Source organism: Phyllostomus discolor, chromosome 8 (assembly GCF_004126475.2).
Source record: "Phyllostomus discolor isolate MPI-MPIP mPhyDis1 chromosome 8, mPhyDis1.pri.v3, whole genome shotgun sequence".
Lineage (NCBI taxonomy): Eukaryota > Metazoa > Chordata > Mammalia > Chiroptera > Phyllostomidae > Phyllostomus > Phyllostomus discolor.
This window is the reverse complement of record NC_040910.2, coordinates 70,725,293-70,740,868: the sequence shown is the minus strand read 5'-3', so window position 1 is coordinate 70,740,868 and position 15,576 is coordinate 70,725,293. Positions and strand designations below refer to the sequence as shown.

The 15,576-nt window shown below is 54.9% G+C and overlaps 1 protein-coding gene across 8 annotated transcripts; it reads left to right on the top strand.

Moving 5' to 3' along the window:
• The first annotated feature begins 378 nt into the window (after positions 1 to 378).
• Positions 379 to 14,939, top strand: GUCY2D (guanylate cyclase 2D, retinal). 8 transcript variants are annotated; one of them, XM_036033033.1, is made up of 20 exons: positions 379 to 555; positions 914 to 1,658; positions 1,741 to 2,045; positions 4,168 to 4,519; positions 4,875 to 4,959; positions 5,234 to 5,336; positions 5,737 to 5,841; positions 7,445 to 7,525; positions 9,098 to 9,304; positions 9,396 to 9,552; positions 10,059 to 10,208; positions 10,852 to 11,000; positions 11,530 to 11,693; positions 11,794 to 11,986; positions 12,247 to 12,421; positions 12,664 to 12,825; positions 12,948 to 13,042; positions 13,197 to 13,282; positions 13,460 to 13,569; positions 14,127 to 14,939. In XM_036033033.1, exons 2-19 carry the CDS (start codon positions 923 to 925, stop codon positions 13,551 to 13,553), a joined length of 3,399 nt encoding a protein of 1,132 aa, XP_035888926.1. In that variant the 5' UTR covers positions 379 to 555; positions 914 to 922; the 3' UTR covers positions 13,554 to 13,569; positions 14,127 to 14,939. The 8 variants fall into 8 exon arrangements, with proteins under 8 accessions (XP_035888926.1, XP_035888927.1, XP_035888929.1 ...); XM_036033034.1 differs by having other exon boundaries at positions 896 to 1,658; XM_036033036.1 differs by lacking the exon at positions 379 to 555 and having other exon boundaries at positions 577 to 1,658; positions 1,744 to 2,045.
• The last annotated feature ends 637 nt before the right edge of the window (positions 14,940 to 15,576 follow it).

Genomic DNA, 15,576 nt, shown 5'->3' with positions numbered 1-15,576 from the left:
CTAATGGTTTTCTAGGTGTGGAGATGTAGATGTCAGAGAATCATGTGTGGGTAGGCGAGAGAAGATAGGCAGACTGGTTTGGGTTTAGTCTCTGGGGTATAGACTTCGTCAGCCAAAGGATGGGCTTGGACTTGGCTGGCAAAACAGAAAAAAGATTGGAGTCAACGGAACTGAGAGAACTCCCACCCCAGGACTGAGCACCCACAGGTGTCCGTGAGCACAGTTTTGTCACTTTTCAGGCTGAGCAGGGTAGTGTGACAGCAGCAGCCTGAAAAGAGGACCTGCGGTGGCTTCCATGCTGGAGGTGTTAGGAGAGATGGGGGTGGGGAGAGAATCTGACTGGCTGCCTGGAAGCCAGGACAGATACTACCCCAGAGCTCCATCCTCCACCAGCTCCTCCCTGCCTGATTTAGGGGCCTTAATCAGCTTAGATAGATTAAGGGCTCCCACCAGCTGTTCCCACATCCCGGCCCTGGGCCAGCAAAGGAGACTTGTGGGAGGGCGTGTGACCCCTCACCTCGGCCCTGGGCCGGAGCCCAAGCCCCATACTCTCAGGTGAGATATTCTCAGGTGAGTGGCAAAGGCCCCTCCACATGGTCTCGGGTTCCTTTCCTCACCCAGCTTCTCTAAGCAGGGGGTGGACCTGTCCCCTCTAGCCCTTCGAGGGCTCTGAGGCTCTGACTAGAGGAGAGGGATAGACAAGGGGGGAACAGGAAGCCAAAGGGGAGGGGAATGTGGTGGGTTTCTAAACCATGCCCTAGGCCCCCATCATGGTTTTCAAGCCTGAGGAGAGAAAGTGGAGATACACCACAGGTTAATTGGGTTTTAAGAAACTGGTGGTTGCGGAGAAAGGCCCGAGAGACTTGAGGGGGAGGGAATCTCAACGTTCTTCCAGCTCTGTTTATGCTCACAGAAGCCAGCAATGACCACTTGGACTGTCCTCGCGAGCGGCCTTGGGGATCCCCGGCTCTGCGCCCCTGCGCGGTGGGCTCTATCCCCTCCCAGGCTGTCCCGGGTGCTACCCTGGCCCCAGCCTCAGCTCCGGCTGCTGCTGCTGCTGCTGCTGCTCCTGCTGCCTTCTGCCCTCCCCGAGGTATTCAGAGTAGGGGTGTTAGGCCCCTGGGCCTGCGACCCCATCTTCGCCCGTGCCCGTCCGGACCTGGCTGTCCACCTGGCCGCCAACCGCCTGAGGCATGACCCAGCCCTGGAACGCGGCCCCCGCTTCGAGGTCTTGCTGCTGCCGGAGCCTTGCCGGACGCCAGGCTCGCTGGGGGCTGTGTCCTCCGCGCTGTCCCGCGTCTCTGGTCTCGTGGGTCCCGTGAACCCTGCAGCCTGCCGGCCCGCAGAGCTCCTGGCCCAAGAGGCGGGGGTCGCGCTGGTGCCCTGGGGCTGCCCCGGGACACGGGCTGCGGGCACGACGGCCCCCGCAGTGACACCAGCCGCGGACGCCCTCTATGCCCTCCTTCGCGAGTTCCGCTGGGCACGCGTGGCCCTGGTGACCGCCCCCCAGGATCTGTGGGTGGAGGCGGGACGCTCACTAGCCACTGCACTCAGGACCCGGGGTCTGCCGGTTGCCCTGGTGACTGCCATGGAGCCTGCCGACCGATCTGGAGCCCGGGAAGCCCTGAGGAGGGTCCAGCACGGGCCCAGAGTCAGAGGTAGGCTTCCCGCAGCGGCGGGGAGATTGGCAGTCCCGCTGGCCCCGGGGCGAATCAGTGAGCGGAGTCTCTGTGTCCACAGCAGTGATCATGGTAATGCACTCTGTGCTGTTGGGCGGCGAGGAACAGCGCTGCCTACTGGAGGCTGCTGAGGAGCTGGGCCTGGCCGATGGCTCCCTGGTCTTTCTGCCCTTTGACACGCTCCACTACGCCTTGTCTCCAGGCCCAGAGGCCTTGACCGTGCTGGCCAACAACTCACAGCTTCGCAGAGCCCACGATGCCGTTCTCACTCTCACACGCCACTGTCCCCCTGGAGGCAGCGTGCTGGACAGCCTGCGCAAGGCCCAAGAGCACCAGGAGCTGCCCCCTGACCTTAATCTGCAGCAGGTAGAGGGACCAGGGAAGACAGAAGAAGGAAGGAGAGTGGGGAAGAAAGAAAATAGCCAAAGAAGGGAAAGAGGCTGGAGGCAATGTGGAGAGAAGTGGATAGAGTCATGAAATGAAGAGGCTGGAGGCCATGGGAGGGAGGAGTACGGCATAGGGAGAGAATAACTAGCAAGCAGCTCTGGTCTTGCTTGCTCTGGGCATCTTAGTGTACTGAGATTAGTTCAGAGGGACTGCAATGAGATGTCTCAAGACCAGCTCCAAGGAGTAAACCCCAAACCCTACACTACAATGTCTTTGGCAGTCTACTCCAAAGTAAACCCGCTTCCAGCACCACCACAACACACGGTCTATAGTAAACATGTTGTGTTCTTAAGAGAGCAGGATGGAGGGAGGATGCAGATCCGACCTCCATGCCCATTTCAGAGGTATTCCCTCTGGGGGTTCATCTGATGGTTTGAACTTTCTGAAAGCCTTGACGTCTTGTGAGAAGCAGAAAGGTCCCTAGGTGGAGCCAGGAGCTTCAATGATCATTTAGATCCACAGTTTATTCCCTGGAACTAGCTAATACCCAGGCTTCCCTGAGAACCCAGAGTCCCAGTTCAGACCATCTAGACCCACCCCATTCGTAAAGTGGGGGCTAGAAACTGCCAAGAGAGAAGGGGATTTAGATGTCAGTGGGCAGAAAACTAACTACTAAAAGGGCCCTACACAAAGGGTTGCACATAAGAGGGCCATAAGTCATGGAGAGGGGTAAACTATCCCCCACCAATTCTGCTCCCCACTCTGAGCCTCCTCCACTCAGATTTGGAGTAACCAGTGGGGAGAAATGATGGGAATAGTCAAGAAGAGGACAGGAATAATTAGGAACGGAGATGGGAGGGGAGGGGAGTGAGAGAGTGGAGAAAGTGGTGAAAAAACCTCTTCAGCTCTCAGTGAGTATCAATAGCACAGCCTTCCGCCTAGCTGCTCAAGTGAGACCCCTGCGAGTCACCCTTGATCCCTCTAATGGTTTCACCCCAACATCCAGACATCAAGTCCTGTCACTTCCTATTTCTTAAAGGTCATTTGAATCCATTCACCCTTTCCCCACCCTCACTGTCACTGCCCTGATTTAGGCCACAAAGTCTTGGTCCAAATCTCAAAACAAAATTTTCCAAATGGTCTATTTCAACATTCACCTGCTCCAGGTTTTTCTCCACCCAACAATCAGACTGAACTTCAGAAATGTGACTGTGTCATGCCTCTGTTCAAAGCCCCCAAGTGCCTTATTTTGCAGGATAAATGCAGGTCTCTTCCCATAGCTTACCAGGTGTGGTGTCTTCCTCCTTCTTCCATCTTCCTTGAACTTCAAGCAGACCAGCTACTTTGGGTTCCCTAAATGTGGGCTTCTCTTTTACCTCTGTGCTTCTGGGTACACTGTTCCTGCTCTCTGCCTCAACTGTCCCCCAGATAATTCTGACTCACATCCTGAAAAATGGTCACTTCTTCTGGAAGCCTCCTCCTCTTCCCCCAGCCTGGGTGGGGGCCCTCCTCCCAGTCTTCACAGTTCCCTCAGTTACCTGTGCCCTCACTCATGGCATTGCCTTAACATCCCTTTCTGTCTCTCCCAGTAGATGAAAGAGTCCCTGAGACAGGGACTCTGTCTCGTATACCGACATATCCCTAGTGCTTTACACACTTCCTGGCAGTGAGAGAGACGGGAACTGGGAACAATAGAGAGGCTCGGTGAGGCCTTGGGAAATGAAAAGAAAGGAAAATAGAAAAGAGAAGCTAACCAAAATATGGGAAAGAAGGCTTTTATGTGAATGGAAGGAAATGGCATTAAAAATATATATTCAGGACAACCAAGATGAAAAGGAAGAGAGGATGTGTAGGTAATGGAGGTAGAATTAACCAATGGTGAGAAGAGTCTAAGAATCCTGGAAAGAAGGAAGGCCAGTGGGGAGAAGAGGTGGGATAGCCAATGCAAGAGAGACAATAAGGAGGGACATGAGGAACCACTAAGTAGAAGGTGAGAACAGTCAAGGGCTTGAAGGGTTTGAAGGGCCCAGTGAAAAGATGGAGGGAGGGCAGTAAGTCCCTGTCTGTTTATGGGTCATGACGCTGAACTCACCTTCCCCAGGTATCCCCACTCTTCGGCACCATCTATGATGCAGTCTTCTTGTTGGCTGGGGGTGTGGTGCGAGCTTGGGCGGCAGTAGGTGGCAGATGGGTGTCTGGAGCAGCTGTGGCCCGCCACGTCCAGGATGCCCAGGTCCCAGGATTCTGTGGAACCCTGGGAAGAGCCGAGGATTCCCCGTTTGTGCTGCTGGACACGGATGAGGCCGGGGATCAGCTGTTCACCACATACGTGCTGGACCCCACCCGGGGCTCCTTCCACTCTGCTGGGACCCCAGTGCATTTCCCTAGAGGGGGCCAAGGGCCTGGGCCCGACCCCTCTTGCTGGTTCGACCCAGACGTCATCTGCAATGGAGGTGAGGGCAGACACCCAGCCTCCACTAGGGTAGGCACCAGGCACCTTCCACAAAGTGGTAAAAGAGAGTGAACTCTTCCTGTAACTCCTCCTTGAGTCCCTTCCAGGTCCTCCTCATACCCCAGACTTGTGTAGGACCCCTCTCTTGCTGAGCCCCTAAAGCCCTCTTGAAAACTTTCTAGAATTCCCAGATGCTCTTCCTTAGTAGCACTCATGACCTTTCTCTAGTTCCCCTTCTTGGCTCCCAACCCCCTTTCCTGGAGCCTCCAGAATGTGACATGACCGCACACTTCCCTAAAAAGGGTGCCTCCCCTTCGCCGTGGTCCTCAGTGCCCCTCCTCTCATTGCACCTGCAGGAGTGGATCCTGGTCTTGTCTTTATCGGCTTCCTCCTTGTGGTTGGAATGGGGCTTACGGGGGCCTTCCTGGCCCATTATGTGAGGTGAGCAGAGAAGGGAGGTAAGTAGAAGAGCTTGGCTCTCCACATGCCAGAAATGCAACTGTACAGCAAAGACAACAGGCTGGGTCCCCTCAAGATAGAAGGGAGGATTTTTTTTGGAAGGAGGAAGGGGAAGGGGCCCTAGAAGACTGGCAGAGCCCCAAGGCGATGGCTGGTTTGGGGATGGCTGTCCTCCCCAAAGTCAACATTACCCCTTGCTGGCCTCCTCTTGTGCACCTTGGTCCCTGTTGGGGAAATGACCTCCTTTTCCTACCAGGCACCAGCTACTGCACATTCAGATGATCTCAGGCCCCAACAAGATCATCTTGACTCTGGACGACATCACCTTCCTCCACCCACAAGGAGGCAGTACTCAAAAGGTGGGAGAAGCTGGGAACCAGGAACCAGCTGTCCTACCCTGTATATCTGGTCCCCTGCCAGGGCTAGCCCTCACCCTAGCCCCCACCTGGAAAGGAGGTCTTGTTTCTACTCTAGCAGAGTCCCAGGCCTGAGCTCTGGAGATAGTGCCCTTATGTGTGCTTTGAGGGTGACATCCCTTTGCTGACTGCTCTCCTGGGGCAGCGTGACTCTCCAATAAGAAAATGAATGTTTGTTTTGTAAACTGTACAAAGTGCTGTGTGCCTAGGAAGTAATGTCATTATCACCTCCCCTCATTAAGATTTCTTCCTCTCCCCTCTTTAATCCACAGAACTCTAAGAACTCATTATATCCAGAACTCTGAGTATGTTTTGACCCTTCGCATTGACCCCTCCCCTCCAGGTGGCCCAGGGCAGCAGTCGGTCAAGCCTGGTTGCCCACAGCGTGTCAGACATCTGCAGCGTCCCCAGCCAGCCCCCAGACAACTCCAGCATTGGCCTCTACGAGGTGAGCCTGGCCCCCAACTAGGCTGAGCTCTATTCTCAGAGTCGCATCTAGGAAATGGGGGTAGGACCCCAGAAGAAGATCTAGGGAGAGGTCGTAAATTCCTCAAAGGGAACCATCTGGTAATCCTTCCTGCCCCAGGATTTTTCCATATCTCTTATTCAGGTGAGGGCTCCTCAAAGACTAGTCACAGGGACCCAGGGGCAGGTGGCCTGACTGGTGGGGAGCATGCTGGGACCAGCATGCAGCCTCATGTGGCCACTGAGACCACCCCCTGCACCTTGCTGGGAGGCCCTGGCCCCACCCCCTCAGTGATAAACCCACTTTCCTGGAGCCTCCCACTTCCTGGTTACTAAAGGGCACAGGCCTCCCAGGAAGGGTAGGAGCAGAGAGGCATCTGGGATGTGACTTCTCAGTCACAGAAAGGACATTTCCAGGAGATGGGTGGTTCAGGATGGGGTTTTTCCAGACAGGGCTACCCCTGACTCAAGCCAGACCCACATTTTGGCCCTACGCAGCATTTTCACCCAATTCCGACCAGACTCAGGAATTGCAAGCTTTAGGGGCAAAGAGAAAGTTACAAAAGGGCGTGAGGACATTAACTATGGGGTCAGCAGATCTGATGGGGTGGAATGACCAGGGGGCAATGAGAACAAATTGAGGCAGGGCTGAGAGAGAGCGCAGCTAGTCAGGAGACTTAGAGCTCCTGAGTGTCACATCGCAGAGAGGGTACAGATACTCCTAGTGTGTCACGTAGAGGCCATCACAACCATTTCTCAGAGGAGCACTATTGTCATTTTGGGCAGATTATTCTTCACTGTATGGGATTACCCTGTGCCTTGAAGAATGTTCAGTGCCTCCTGTCTCTGGCCCTGTTTACTAAACATAGCCCTCAATTTCTGTGACAATTAAAAATGTCTCCATATTTATTTCCAAATGATTTGGAGGTCACTATCAAATCCCCCAAATTCTCTTCTCTTCCAAATCCCTTATCAGCAGGCAAGGGCAGCTACAGTGTCTAGGGAAAAATAAAACTGAGGGCTCCTTGTTCATTCAAGATGACAACAGCAGATCTTTGAACCAAGAAGCTCAGGCCCTTGTGAGCCTGGGCCCCCATGTGACTGCACCTGTCGCATGCTCATGGACCAGCCCCACCATCAGCTGAGGTCAATGAGGCCCAGGGCCTGGAGGCGAGCTGCCTATACTTCACAGTTAGTCTATAATAAAGCTTGATCTACCCAGACTCCTGACTCCCACCACAGTGCTTGCTCATGGCAACAAATGGTGATGAGGGCTATGACTTCAATGACATTTGTGTTGGCAATGTCTCATTTAATAGGGTTGTTGGTGAGCACATCTGGGTTGGTGAGGACAGACATTCAGGCCTTCTGCCCCTCTTACCCGGCAGGGGTGGCATGGGGGGGAGGGTTCTCACCCAGCAGCTAGCTGTGAAGTGGACTAGTAGACATCAACCCCCTGGCTCCTGACACTCTTTGTCACACAGAAGATGTTCTGGGGCAGTGGGCCAGTAGAAATGGGAGGTCTAGGGCTCTTTGCATCATGGGGTTTTAAGAAATTGAGTTCACTACCCCCATTTCTGCTCCAGGGAGACTGGGTTTGGCTGAAGAAATTCCCAGGGGATCAGCATATAACCATCCGCCCAGCAACCAAGACAGCCTTCTCCAAGGTGAGAGTTAGGCCCAGGATAGGGTGTGGGGAGGCCGTATTTCTCTCTTCTGCCTTCTCTTTGCTGCTGGGTACAGGGGTAGCCCCAATGTGGGAGAGATCGGGAGGACTCAGTGAAGTGTCCCCTCCTCTCCAAAGCAGGTTTCCCATTATGCTCTGTCATAACACTAGTTCTTTCTTTTGATGTGCTTGTCATCATTTGTAGTTGTATGTTCACCTGTGTGCTTGATTAGTTCTCATCTGCTGCTAGTTCTCATCTGCTGCTTACTAGACTGTAAGCTGAGTGAAGGCTTCCTCTTGCCCCTTTCATTGTGTTTTCAGCACCCAGCACAGTGTCTGGAACATTTGAGAGAAGCAATGCATGTTTGTTGAGTGAATAATAGAACATTTTAAAATGGGTTTTCAGTTGTCAGGTCATTCATGCAGAATGGCCTAGTTGATGCATACTGAGTGAAGTAGAAAGTTGGCAAGGAGGCTGTAAACTGGCTTATTCTGATCTTTTTAACTCTATTTTTTAAAAGATTGCATTTATTTATTTTTAGAGAGACGGGAAGCAAGGGAGAAAGGTCAGTTGCCTCTCATACATGCACCAGCTGGGAGGCTGGGGGTCAAAACCTACAACCCAAGCCTGTGCAGTGACCAGAAATCAAACCAGTTACCTTTATCTTTGCAGTATGAAGCCCAACCAACTGAGCCACACTGGTCAGGGCTGGCCCTTTAAACTTTAATTCCCCTCTTACCCCTAACACCATGCAGGCTTGGCCTGGCTTCCTTCCCTATTGCCTCCCCAGAAGCTCTTGGTTATAGCTGCAGAATGACTCAAGTGGATGACTTCATGGTCAGCAGACTAAATAAATCACCATTTAATAGCACACATTTAAGATGAAAATAAGCCCTTTATTAGACCAGAGGGAAGCTAGAAAAAGCACCAGTCAACTGCTAGCCCAGTCGTGGAGGGCCTCTGTCCTGTGGAGTGGGTATGGCCTTGTTGATGGCTCCCCCAGACCACAGCTTGCCTGCTCAGTCCCTACTTACCTGGGGAGTGTGGGAGTCTCTGACATAGCCAACATAATGATGTGGCCAAGCAAAGCAGCCTTGGGCCCGCTCCCCAGCTCAAGCAATTTCTAGTGTTTTGTTTTGTTTTGTTTTGTTTTTAAAGCAGTGCAACTTCTCCCCGCAAAGGCAGTCACATCAGAAGGGGAGGGTGGTGGTGCCAGGGCTTCTCCTTCATGAGGTGTTTTACTTAAGACATGGACAGTTCAAAGTCCCATGGTTGTTAAATCAGAACCTGCCTAGATCCCGATGACCCGGGCAAGGGTGTCTTTTCATCTGTAACATTAAACTAAACCGTACTTGGTACCTGAAGAGTAGCCTTTGAAGATGTTGTCTTTTCCAGAGAGAGAAATTATCTGTATAACAAAGGCCCTACGATATGCCCTACAGACCTTCCATTCACCATTTTTAGCCCATCCTCCACGTCTAGATACTCAAAAACAGATCTGAATAACAGCCTTCCGCCGTGCCCCACCTTGCGCCCAGGGCAGAAAATGCGTGTTAACTTTCTCCCTCTCAGCTCCGGGAGCTCCGGCACGAGAACGTGGCCCTCTACCTGGGGCTCTTCCTGGCGGAAGGAGCAGACGGCACCGCGGGCCCCGGGGAAGGCACGCTGGCTGTGGTCTCAGAGCACTGTGCCCGGGGCTCCCTCCACGACCTTCTCGCCCAGAGAGACATAAAGCTGGACTGGATGTTCAAGTCCTCCCTCCTACTGGACCTCATCAAGGTCTGGGGGTGGAGAAGGAGGGGTGCAGAGAGGAGAGGGCGGGGTGGGGGAAGCTGCACGCTGAAGCTGCCACTTACCCCACCCCGTCCAGGGAATGAGGTATCTGCACCACCGAGGCGTGGCCCACGGGAGACTGAAGTCCCGGAACTGTGTGGTGGATGGGAGATTCGTGCTTAAAGTCACCGACCACGGCCACGGGAGACTACTGGAAGCCCAGAGAGTGTTACTAGAGCCTCCCAGCGCGGAGGGTAGGATTCCCTGGTGCTTCCGGCGCGGAGGAGCATCCCTCGGATACCTGTTATTGCAAGGGCCCGTCCTTCCCTCCCTCATCCCCTCCATCCCACGTCCACTGGAAGTGACTCCTGCTACGGAAAAGGTCTCTCGACCTCTGAGATGAGGAGGGTGGACGGTGAAACCCGGGAGGCGGGGGCATTGTAAAGGGGGGCACTTGTCCTCGAGAAGCGGAGCTTCTGTCCTGGCTGCAGGGTCTGCTCTCAGAGGGGCTCTGCCAGGGGCGGGGCTTGTGCCCTAGGGGCGTCGTCTAACGCGGACCCGTTTGTGAGGGCGGGGCTTTTTCTGAGACCGGCTTTCGGCAGCCCCCGCGGGTGATAGTTGCGCGCCTCCGGGCCAGACTCCGCCTGGGGGGTTGGCGAGTGTGTGTGAACCTGGGCTTTCTGCCGGTGGTGTTGGGGTGTCTGTCCCCAATGCCCCCGAGGCCCTCCGCGTGCCCACGCCCTCTCTTCCCCGACCTTAGACCAGCTGTGGACCGCCCCGGAGCTGCTTCGCGACCCAGCTCTGGAGCGCCGGGGAACCTTGGCCAGCGACGTCTTCAGCCTGGGCATCATCATGCAGGAGGTCGTGTGCCGCAGCTCCCCCTACGCCATGCTGGAGCTGACGCCTGAGGGTACCGCCGCCCCTCGCGTGGCGTTTGGGCTGTTAGGCATCCCGCTGTTAGGCAAACCTGGCCAGGCCAGCGTCGCTGTTTTCTGGAAAGCCCAAGGCGGAGACTTAATTACGTGCACCTTCCTTCAAGCTGGGGTCCGAAGGATCAGGGCGGTGGAGAGTCAAGCAGCAAGACAGGAGAGGGCAGTTCTTAGGTGCCCAGACCTCAGTGGTTTCCTCTGTCCTGATCCTGGGCTCCAAACTTCTTCCCCAGCGGATGGAACAGGCTCCTCTCTGGTTCTTAGGGTCCCCATGGAGGCAGCGTGGGGGGGATGGGAAGAGAGCAGTTGGACATGGTTCAAATCATATTCCCTATCACCTATAGGACTCAGCAAACTACTTGATCATTCATGCTAACCCTCACTTATGTGTAATAAATAGTAGTCTTTGCCTATTACTTCCACCTGCCCCTTGCCTCTCAGGGTTCAGGGTCCCCTTGTTTCTCCCAGCACCCCACTTCCACACTACAATTCCCCACTTACCAAAGCTCTGATTTAGGGGACCCCCTTCCAGTCCCCCTCATCTTGAGCTTCACCACTGAGGCCAGAGTCAGAGGTAGCGTCTGTTCTGGCACATCCCCTCTCATGGTCCCTTCATACCTCCAGAAGTGGTGCAGAGGGTGCAGAACCCCCCTCCCCTGTGTCGGCCCTTGGTTTCCGTGGACCAGGCGCCCATGGAGTGCATCCAGCTGATGAAACAGTGCTGGGCAGAGCAGCCGGAACTTCGGCCCTCCATGGACCGCACCTTCGAGCTGGTTAGGGGCTGGGATTGGGCAAGGGTTGGGCTGGCCACTTCTCAGCAACCTGGAGAGGCTGCAGGAAGGCAGACTGGCAAGATTTCTGACCCAGAAGGCTTTTTCTTAAGGGGCAGCCTGAGGACTGCAGTTTTGATTGGAGCAGAGTTACAACAGGGCTGTATATTCCTTTAGAGCCAGAGGTGGAGCTGTGGGTGGGAGAAATAATTAATTCAACTCAACATTTATTGAGAACCAAGTATGTGCTTGACCTAGTGCAGCAGAAAGACCCTTGGCCTGGGAATACAAAGGCTGGGTTGGTTGCAGTGCTCTGTCAACTACCAGCTGGGAGCAGCTGACCTCATGGGACCCCATTTCCTGTATGCCTACCTACAATGTGTAAAAACACAGTCCTTAGCACCCTGGGGTGTGTTGGAAGGGGCTTAATGAGTGAATGGGGGGGGGGGGGAATCAGGCACAATACAGCCCCAGGAGAGGGCCTTGGCCGCTGAGGTTCTCAGCAACCTCAGCAGCTTCCTCCTCCTCCTAGTTCAAGAGCATCAACAAGGGCCGGAAGACCAACATCATCGACTCCATGCTGCGGATGCTGGAGCAATACTCCAGTAACTTGGAGGACCTGATACGGGAGCGCACTGAAGAGCTGGAGCTGGAAAAGCAGAAGACAGACCGGCTACTCACACAGATGTTGCCTCCGTGGGTGCCAGTGGGGAAAGGGAAGGTGGGTGGGGAGGGCAGCCAGAACCAAGCCAGACTGGGGTGGCCTCCAGGTAACCTCACCACCTGCCTTCCCTAGGTCTGTGGCTGAAGCTTTGAAGACGGGGACCCCTGTGGAGCCTGAGTATTTTGAAGAGGTGACACTGTACTTTAGCGACATTGTGGGCTTCACCACCATCTCTGCCATGAGTGAACCCATCGAAGTAGTGGACCTGCTCAATGATTTATACACACTCTTTGATGCCATCATCGGCTCCCACGATGTCTACAAGGTGGAGTGTACAGGGGACAAGCCCTCCCCAAGGTTCCCCAGCTTCCAGCCCAGCCCTCCCTGCTCAGCCCCCAGGCCACTAGCCCAGTCCTCTTTCCCAGCCCTTCCGGCCCTTGTATCTTCTGCTAGTCCCCGGCTCAGTCCTCCAGCTTGAAGGCTGCCCAGGATCTCTGCACTAAACCCAGTTTAAGCCTCCTGACAAGGGATAATCACTTTGGGGGAGTGGGGTGCTCGGTACTGAATTCATGCCTCTTCCCTCAGGTGGAGACAATTGGGGACGCCTATATGGTGGCCTCCGGGCTGCCCCAGCGGAATGGGCAGCGGCACGCAGCGGAGATCGGCAACATGGCACTGGACATCCTCAGCGCTGTGGGCTCCTTCCGCATGCGCCACATGCCCGAGGTGTCCTTGCGCATCCGCATCGGCCTGCACTCGGGTAACTCTCCACCCTCCCAAGCTCTGGAGCCGGCTCCCTTCCAGAGCCCGACTCCAAATCTCCCAGATAGGAGGAACACTCCGGGGGTAGGGAAATGCGGGAGGGGGGGAGAGGCTGGTCTTGAAGCCACCTTTGCATACCAGGCACTCTGTTGTAATTAGGGTAGTTGCAATTAGTTGAGAGTGTTTTCTTTGGAGGAGCCGGTGGAGATTATGGGGTGCTAAAGTCCCCTTAGGCCCTAGGTGCCACCCAGCCGCCAGCTTCGGCCCAAGCACCTCCTTGCCACCAACCCCGCGTCTCCGCAGGCCCGTGCGTGGCCGGTGTGGTGGGCCTCACCATGCCGCGGTACTGCCTGTTTGGGGACACCGTCAATACCGCCTCGCGCATGGAGTCCACCGGGTTGCGTGAGTGTGACGGGGGTTGGCAGGAGCTCGGGGAGCCCGAGGTCGCGGGGCCCAGGGGGGAAGGAGCAGGAGGGGGAGGCGAGAGGTGAGTTCCGAGGTCACCCGGTCTCCTGTTGCCCCAGCTTACCGTATCCACGTCAACGTGAGCACCGTGCGGATCCTCCGCGCTCTGGACGAGGGCTTCCAGATTGAGATGCGAGGCCGCACGGAGCTGAAGGTGAGGCCAGGCCGCCCCTTCCCGCGCCGGGGCTGGGAGACACAGCTCTCTACGCCCGGCCAGATCCGGGGTTTTCCCGTTCCACTTAGACCTCCCGATCCACCCACTGGCTCCCCAGCCCGCCTAAGTCCTCCCCTACCCCGTGTCTCCCCAGGGCAAGGGCGCCGAGGACACGTATTGGCTGGTGGGCAGACGCGGCTTCACCAAGCCCATCCCCAAACCGCCGGACCTGCAACCGGGGTGAGGAGCAGGCATCCACAGGCTGGGCGATTCAAGGGATGGGCACAGGCCCAGAGAGCCTTTCTCCCGGCCTGTGGCCCTGTGCTTGACTCCGCCTCTCCTCAAGCAGCATGACCTGGGCTATGCCTTCCCAAGCCCCTATTCCCGATCTCTGAGGCCGCCGCACTCTCCCCGCAGGGCCAGCAACCACGGTATCAACCTGCAGGAGATACCTCCGGAGCGGCGCAGGAAGCTGGAGAAGGCGAGGCCGGGCCAGTTCCTGGGAAAGTGAGGCCCGGCTGGGACAGGTGCTGCCTCTTGGCTCCCACACCCAGCTGCCAAGCTCCCCCAGACTCCAGGGGCTGCACCTCCGGGAGACACTTCCTGGGGGACAGGCGCCTTTCCCCAGCCTAAGGACTAGCCCTGCCTGCACGACTTCCCACCCCGGCCAGTTGTCTGGTTTCTCTCTGACTTGGGGAGCCCAGGCTGGTTCCTAAACCCAGAGATTTCTCCAGGAAGGGGAACACCAGTCATACAGATTCTAGTTGGGTAGGTCTAGAGTGGTCCAGGAATTCAGACTTGGGAACCCCTTTAACCATGACCTCCTGTGACCTCTCCTCTGATCCTCCACTACATTAACCAGCCCCCCACCCCCATCCCCACAGGCTGTGCACTGCACTAGAGACAGAACTCTAGAGGGCAACATAGGATAAGATGACTGCAGCCCCTGGAGGTCTGTTGGAGCAGAAGCCCTTCTGACCTCCACCCTCCTTCAAGGAACCATGATTCATGATGCTCCCCTTCCTAGGCAAACCCTCATGGATCCTTTCCTCGATTTTCTCTGAGACACTCCTCTTCCCCTCAGGATTATTCCAGAAGGTCCTCTTTCTGCAAGTTGCTGCTATAGGTGACCAAAATTTGGCTGCTATCCATGGCTTCTGTGCAGCTCTTCATCAAAGGATTCTGGGCCTTCAGAAGAGCTGGTTGCAAACCAGTCGTGTGACCTTGGGAAAGACTCATGCAACCTCTGGGCTTGGGTTCCCCTCCATGGTGAAATGAGGAGTGGCCTAGGTGGTTTCCACACCCCATGGCAACTGAGTTTCACAAGGGTTGTCTTGGGATATAGGGCACTGGGAATGTGACCCTGAGACCCCAAGGGTGTTGGGGTGGGGTTTCTTCACTTTCCAGGGCTTCTTCAGGCACCAGGAAGGAGGATTTAGGATTGGATACTCCAACACTAGAGAAGGTGGAGACCTCCTGTTGCAGCAGGGTAGGGGTGTCACACGGCCCGAGAGTGTGACGGCTTCTGCTTAGCCTCAAGCATCAGTCCCTTCTCCATCCCCCACCAGTCAGAAAGTGGCTTCTTCACCCATGGGCATAATCACGTAACTTGCCCAAGTGCAGAGAAAAGCTTGCTTCAGGGCTTTGAGGAAAGGAAACAAACTGCACCAAACCTTTACTAACCAGAACACCAGAGGGATTACCACCCAGTAATCTTCTCTGTTTAACTGGGTGGTGCTGAGCAAGCAGTTGGAACAGTAAATCCTCTCTGCTTCGGTCCATGCAACAAGTGTCGACCCCGTCCTGGTAAGTCTCTAGCTGAGGTTTCTTTTCTGCAGTTCTGATGTTCCAGAGCCTTGGCATGTTTGACTGGGTGTTTTTCCCCATTGCTGCAGACCATGACAGAAGTTAACAGCAGCCACAGGCACCCAGACTGCCACTATAAGTAGTGAGCCTCCAGTCCCTGGAGGTGTGCAAGTAGAACTGGAGACATCATTGACCAAGGATACAACAGTCAAGGGGAATTCCTAGTTGGGCGGATAGACTAAGTCCTCACTATACAATAAGCGTGGTTGGTGGACCAGCAGCAGCAATATCACCTTGGAGCTTATTAGAAATGCAGAATCTCAGGCCAGACCTAGTGACAGAATCTGCACTTCAACAAGTATTTATCAGCAGAATCTGCACTTCCTGGAGTATTTATATGCACATTAAAGTTTTTGAATCATGGAATTAACTGATCCTAGGATCCCTATGTTTCAGAATCTCTAAGATTTCATAAAAACTAAGCTAGAAACTAGCCCTGAGACTTGTTCTGTGTGGCCTATGGTGTGATTTTGATTTTGGTTGAGTTAACATTTTAAAATCAAGAGATACACTTTTAAAATATATATACCAAATTTCCCTCTTCTCTGAAAATAAAAGCTCTGCACAGGGGCAACTACTGACTTTCAGCTGGAGCTAAAGAGCAACTGTCCCTCTCCCCGGGGCTTCACTCTCCAGTTCTCATGGTCCCCAGCACTCCCTGTGGACTC

What these genes read in the sequence shown, in the direction of transcription:
- GUCY2D (XM_036033033.1), top strand. Translation starts at nt 923, where the DNA reads ATGACCACTTGGACTGTCCTCGCGAGCGGCCTTGGGGATCCCCGGCTC. An exon ending in CTGACCTTAATCTGCAGCAG is followed by an intron (nt 2,046 to 4,167) that starts GTAGAGGGACCA and finishes CACCTTCCCCAG; the next exon opens with GTATCCCCACTCTTCGGCAC. An exon ending in GAGGCCGCACGGAGCTGAAG is followed by an intron (nt 13,043 to 13,196) that starts GTGAGGCCAGGC and finishes GTGTCTCCCCAG; the next exon opens with GGCAAGGGCGCCGAGGACAC.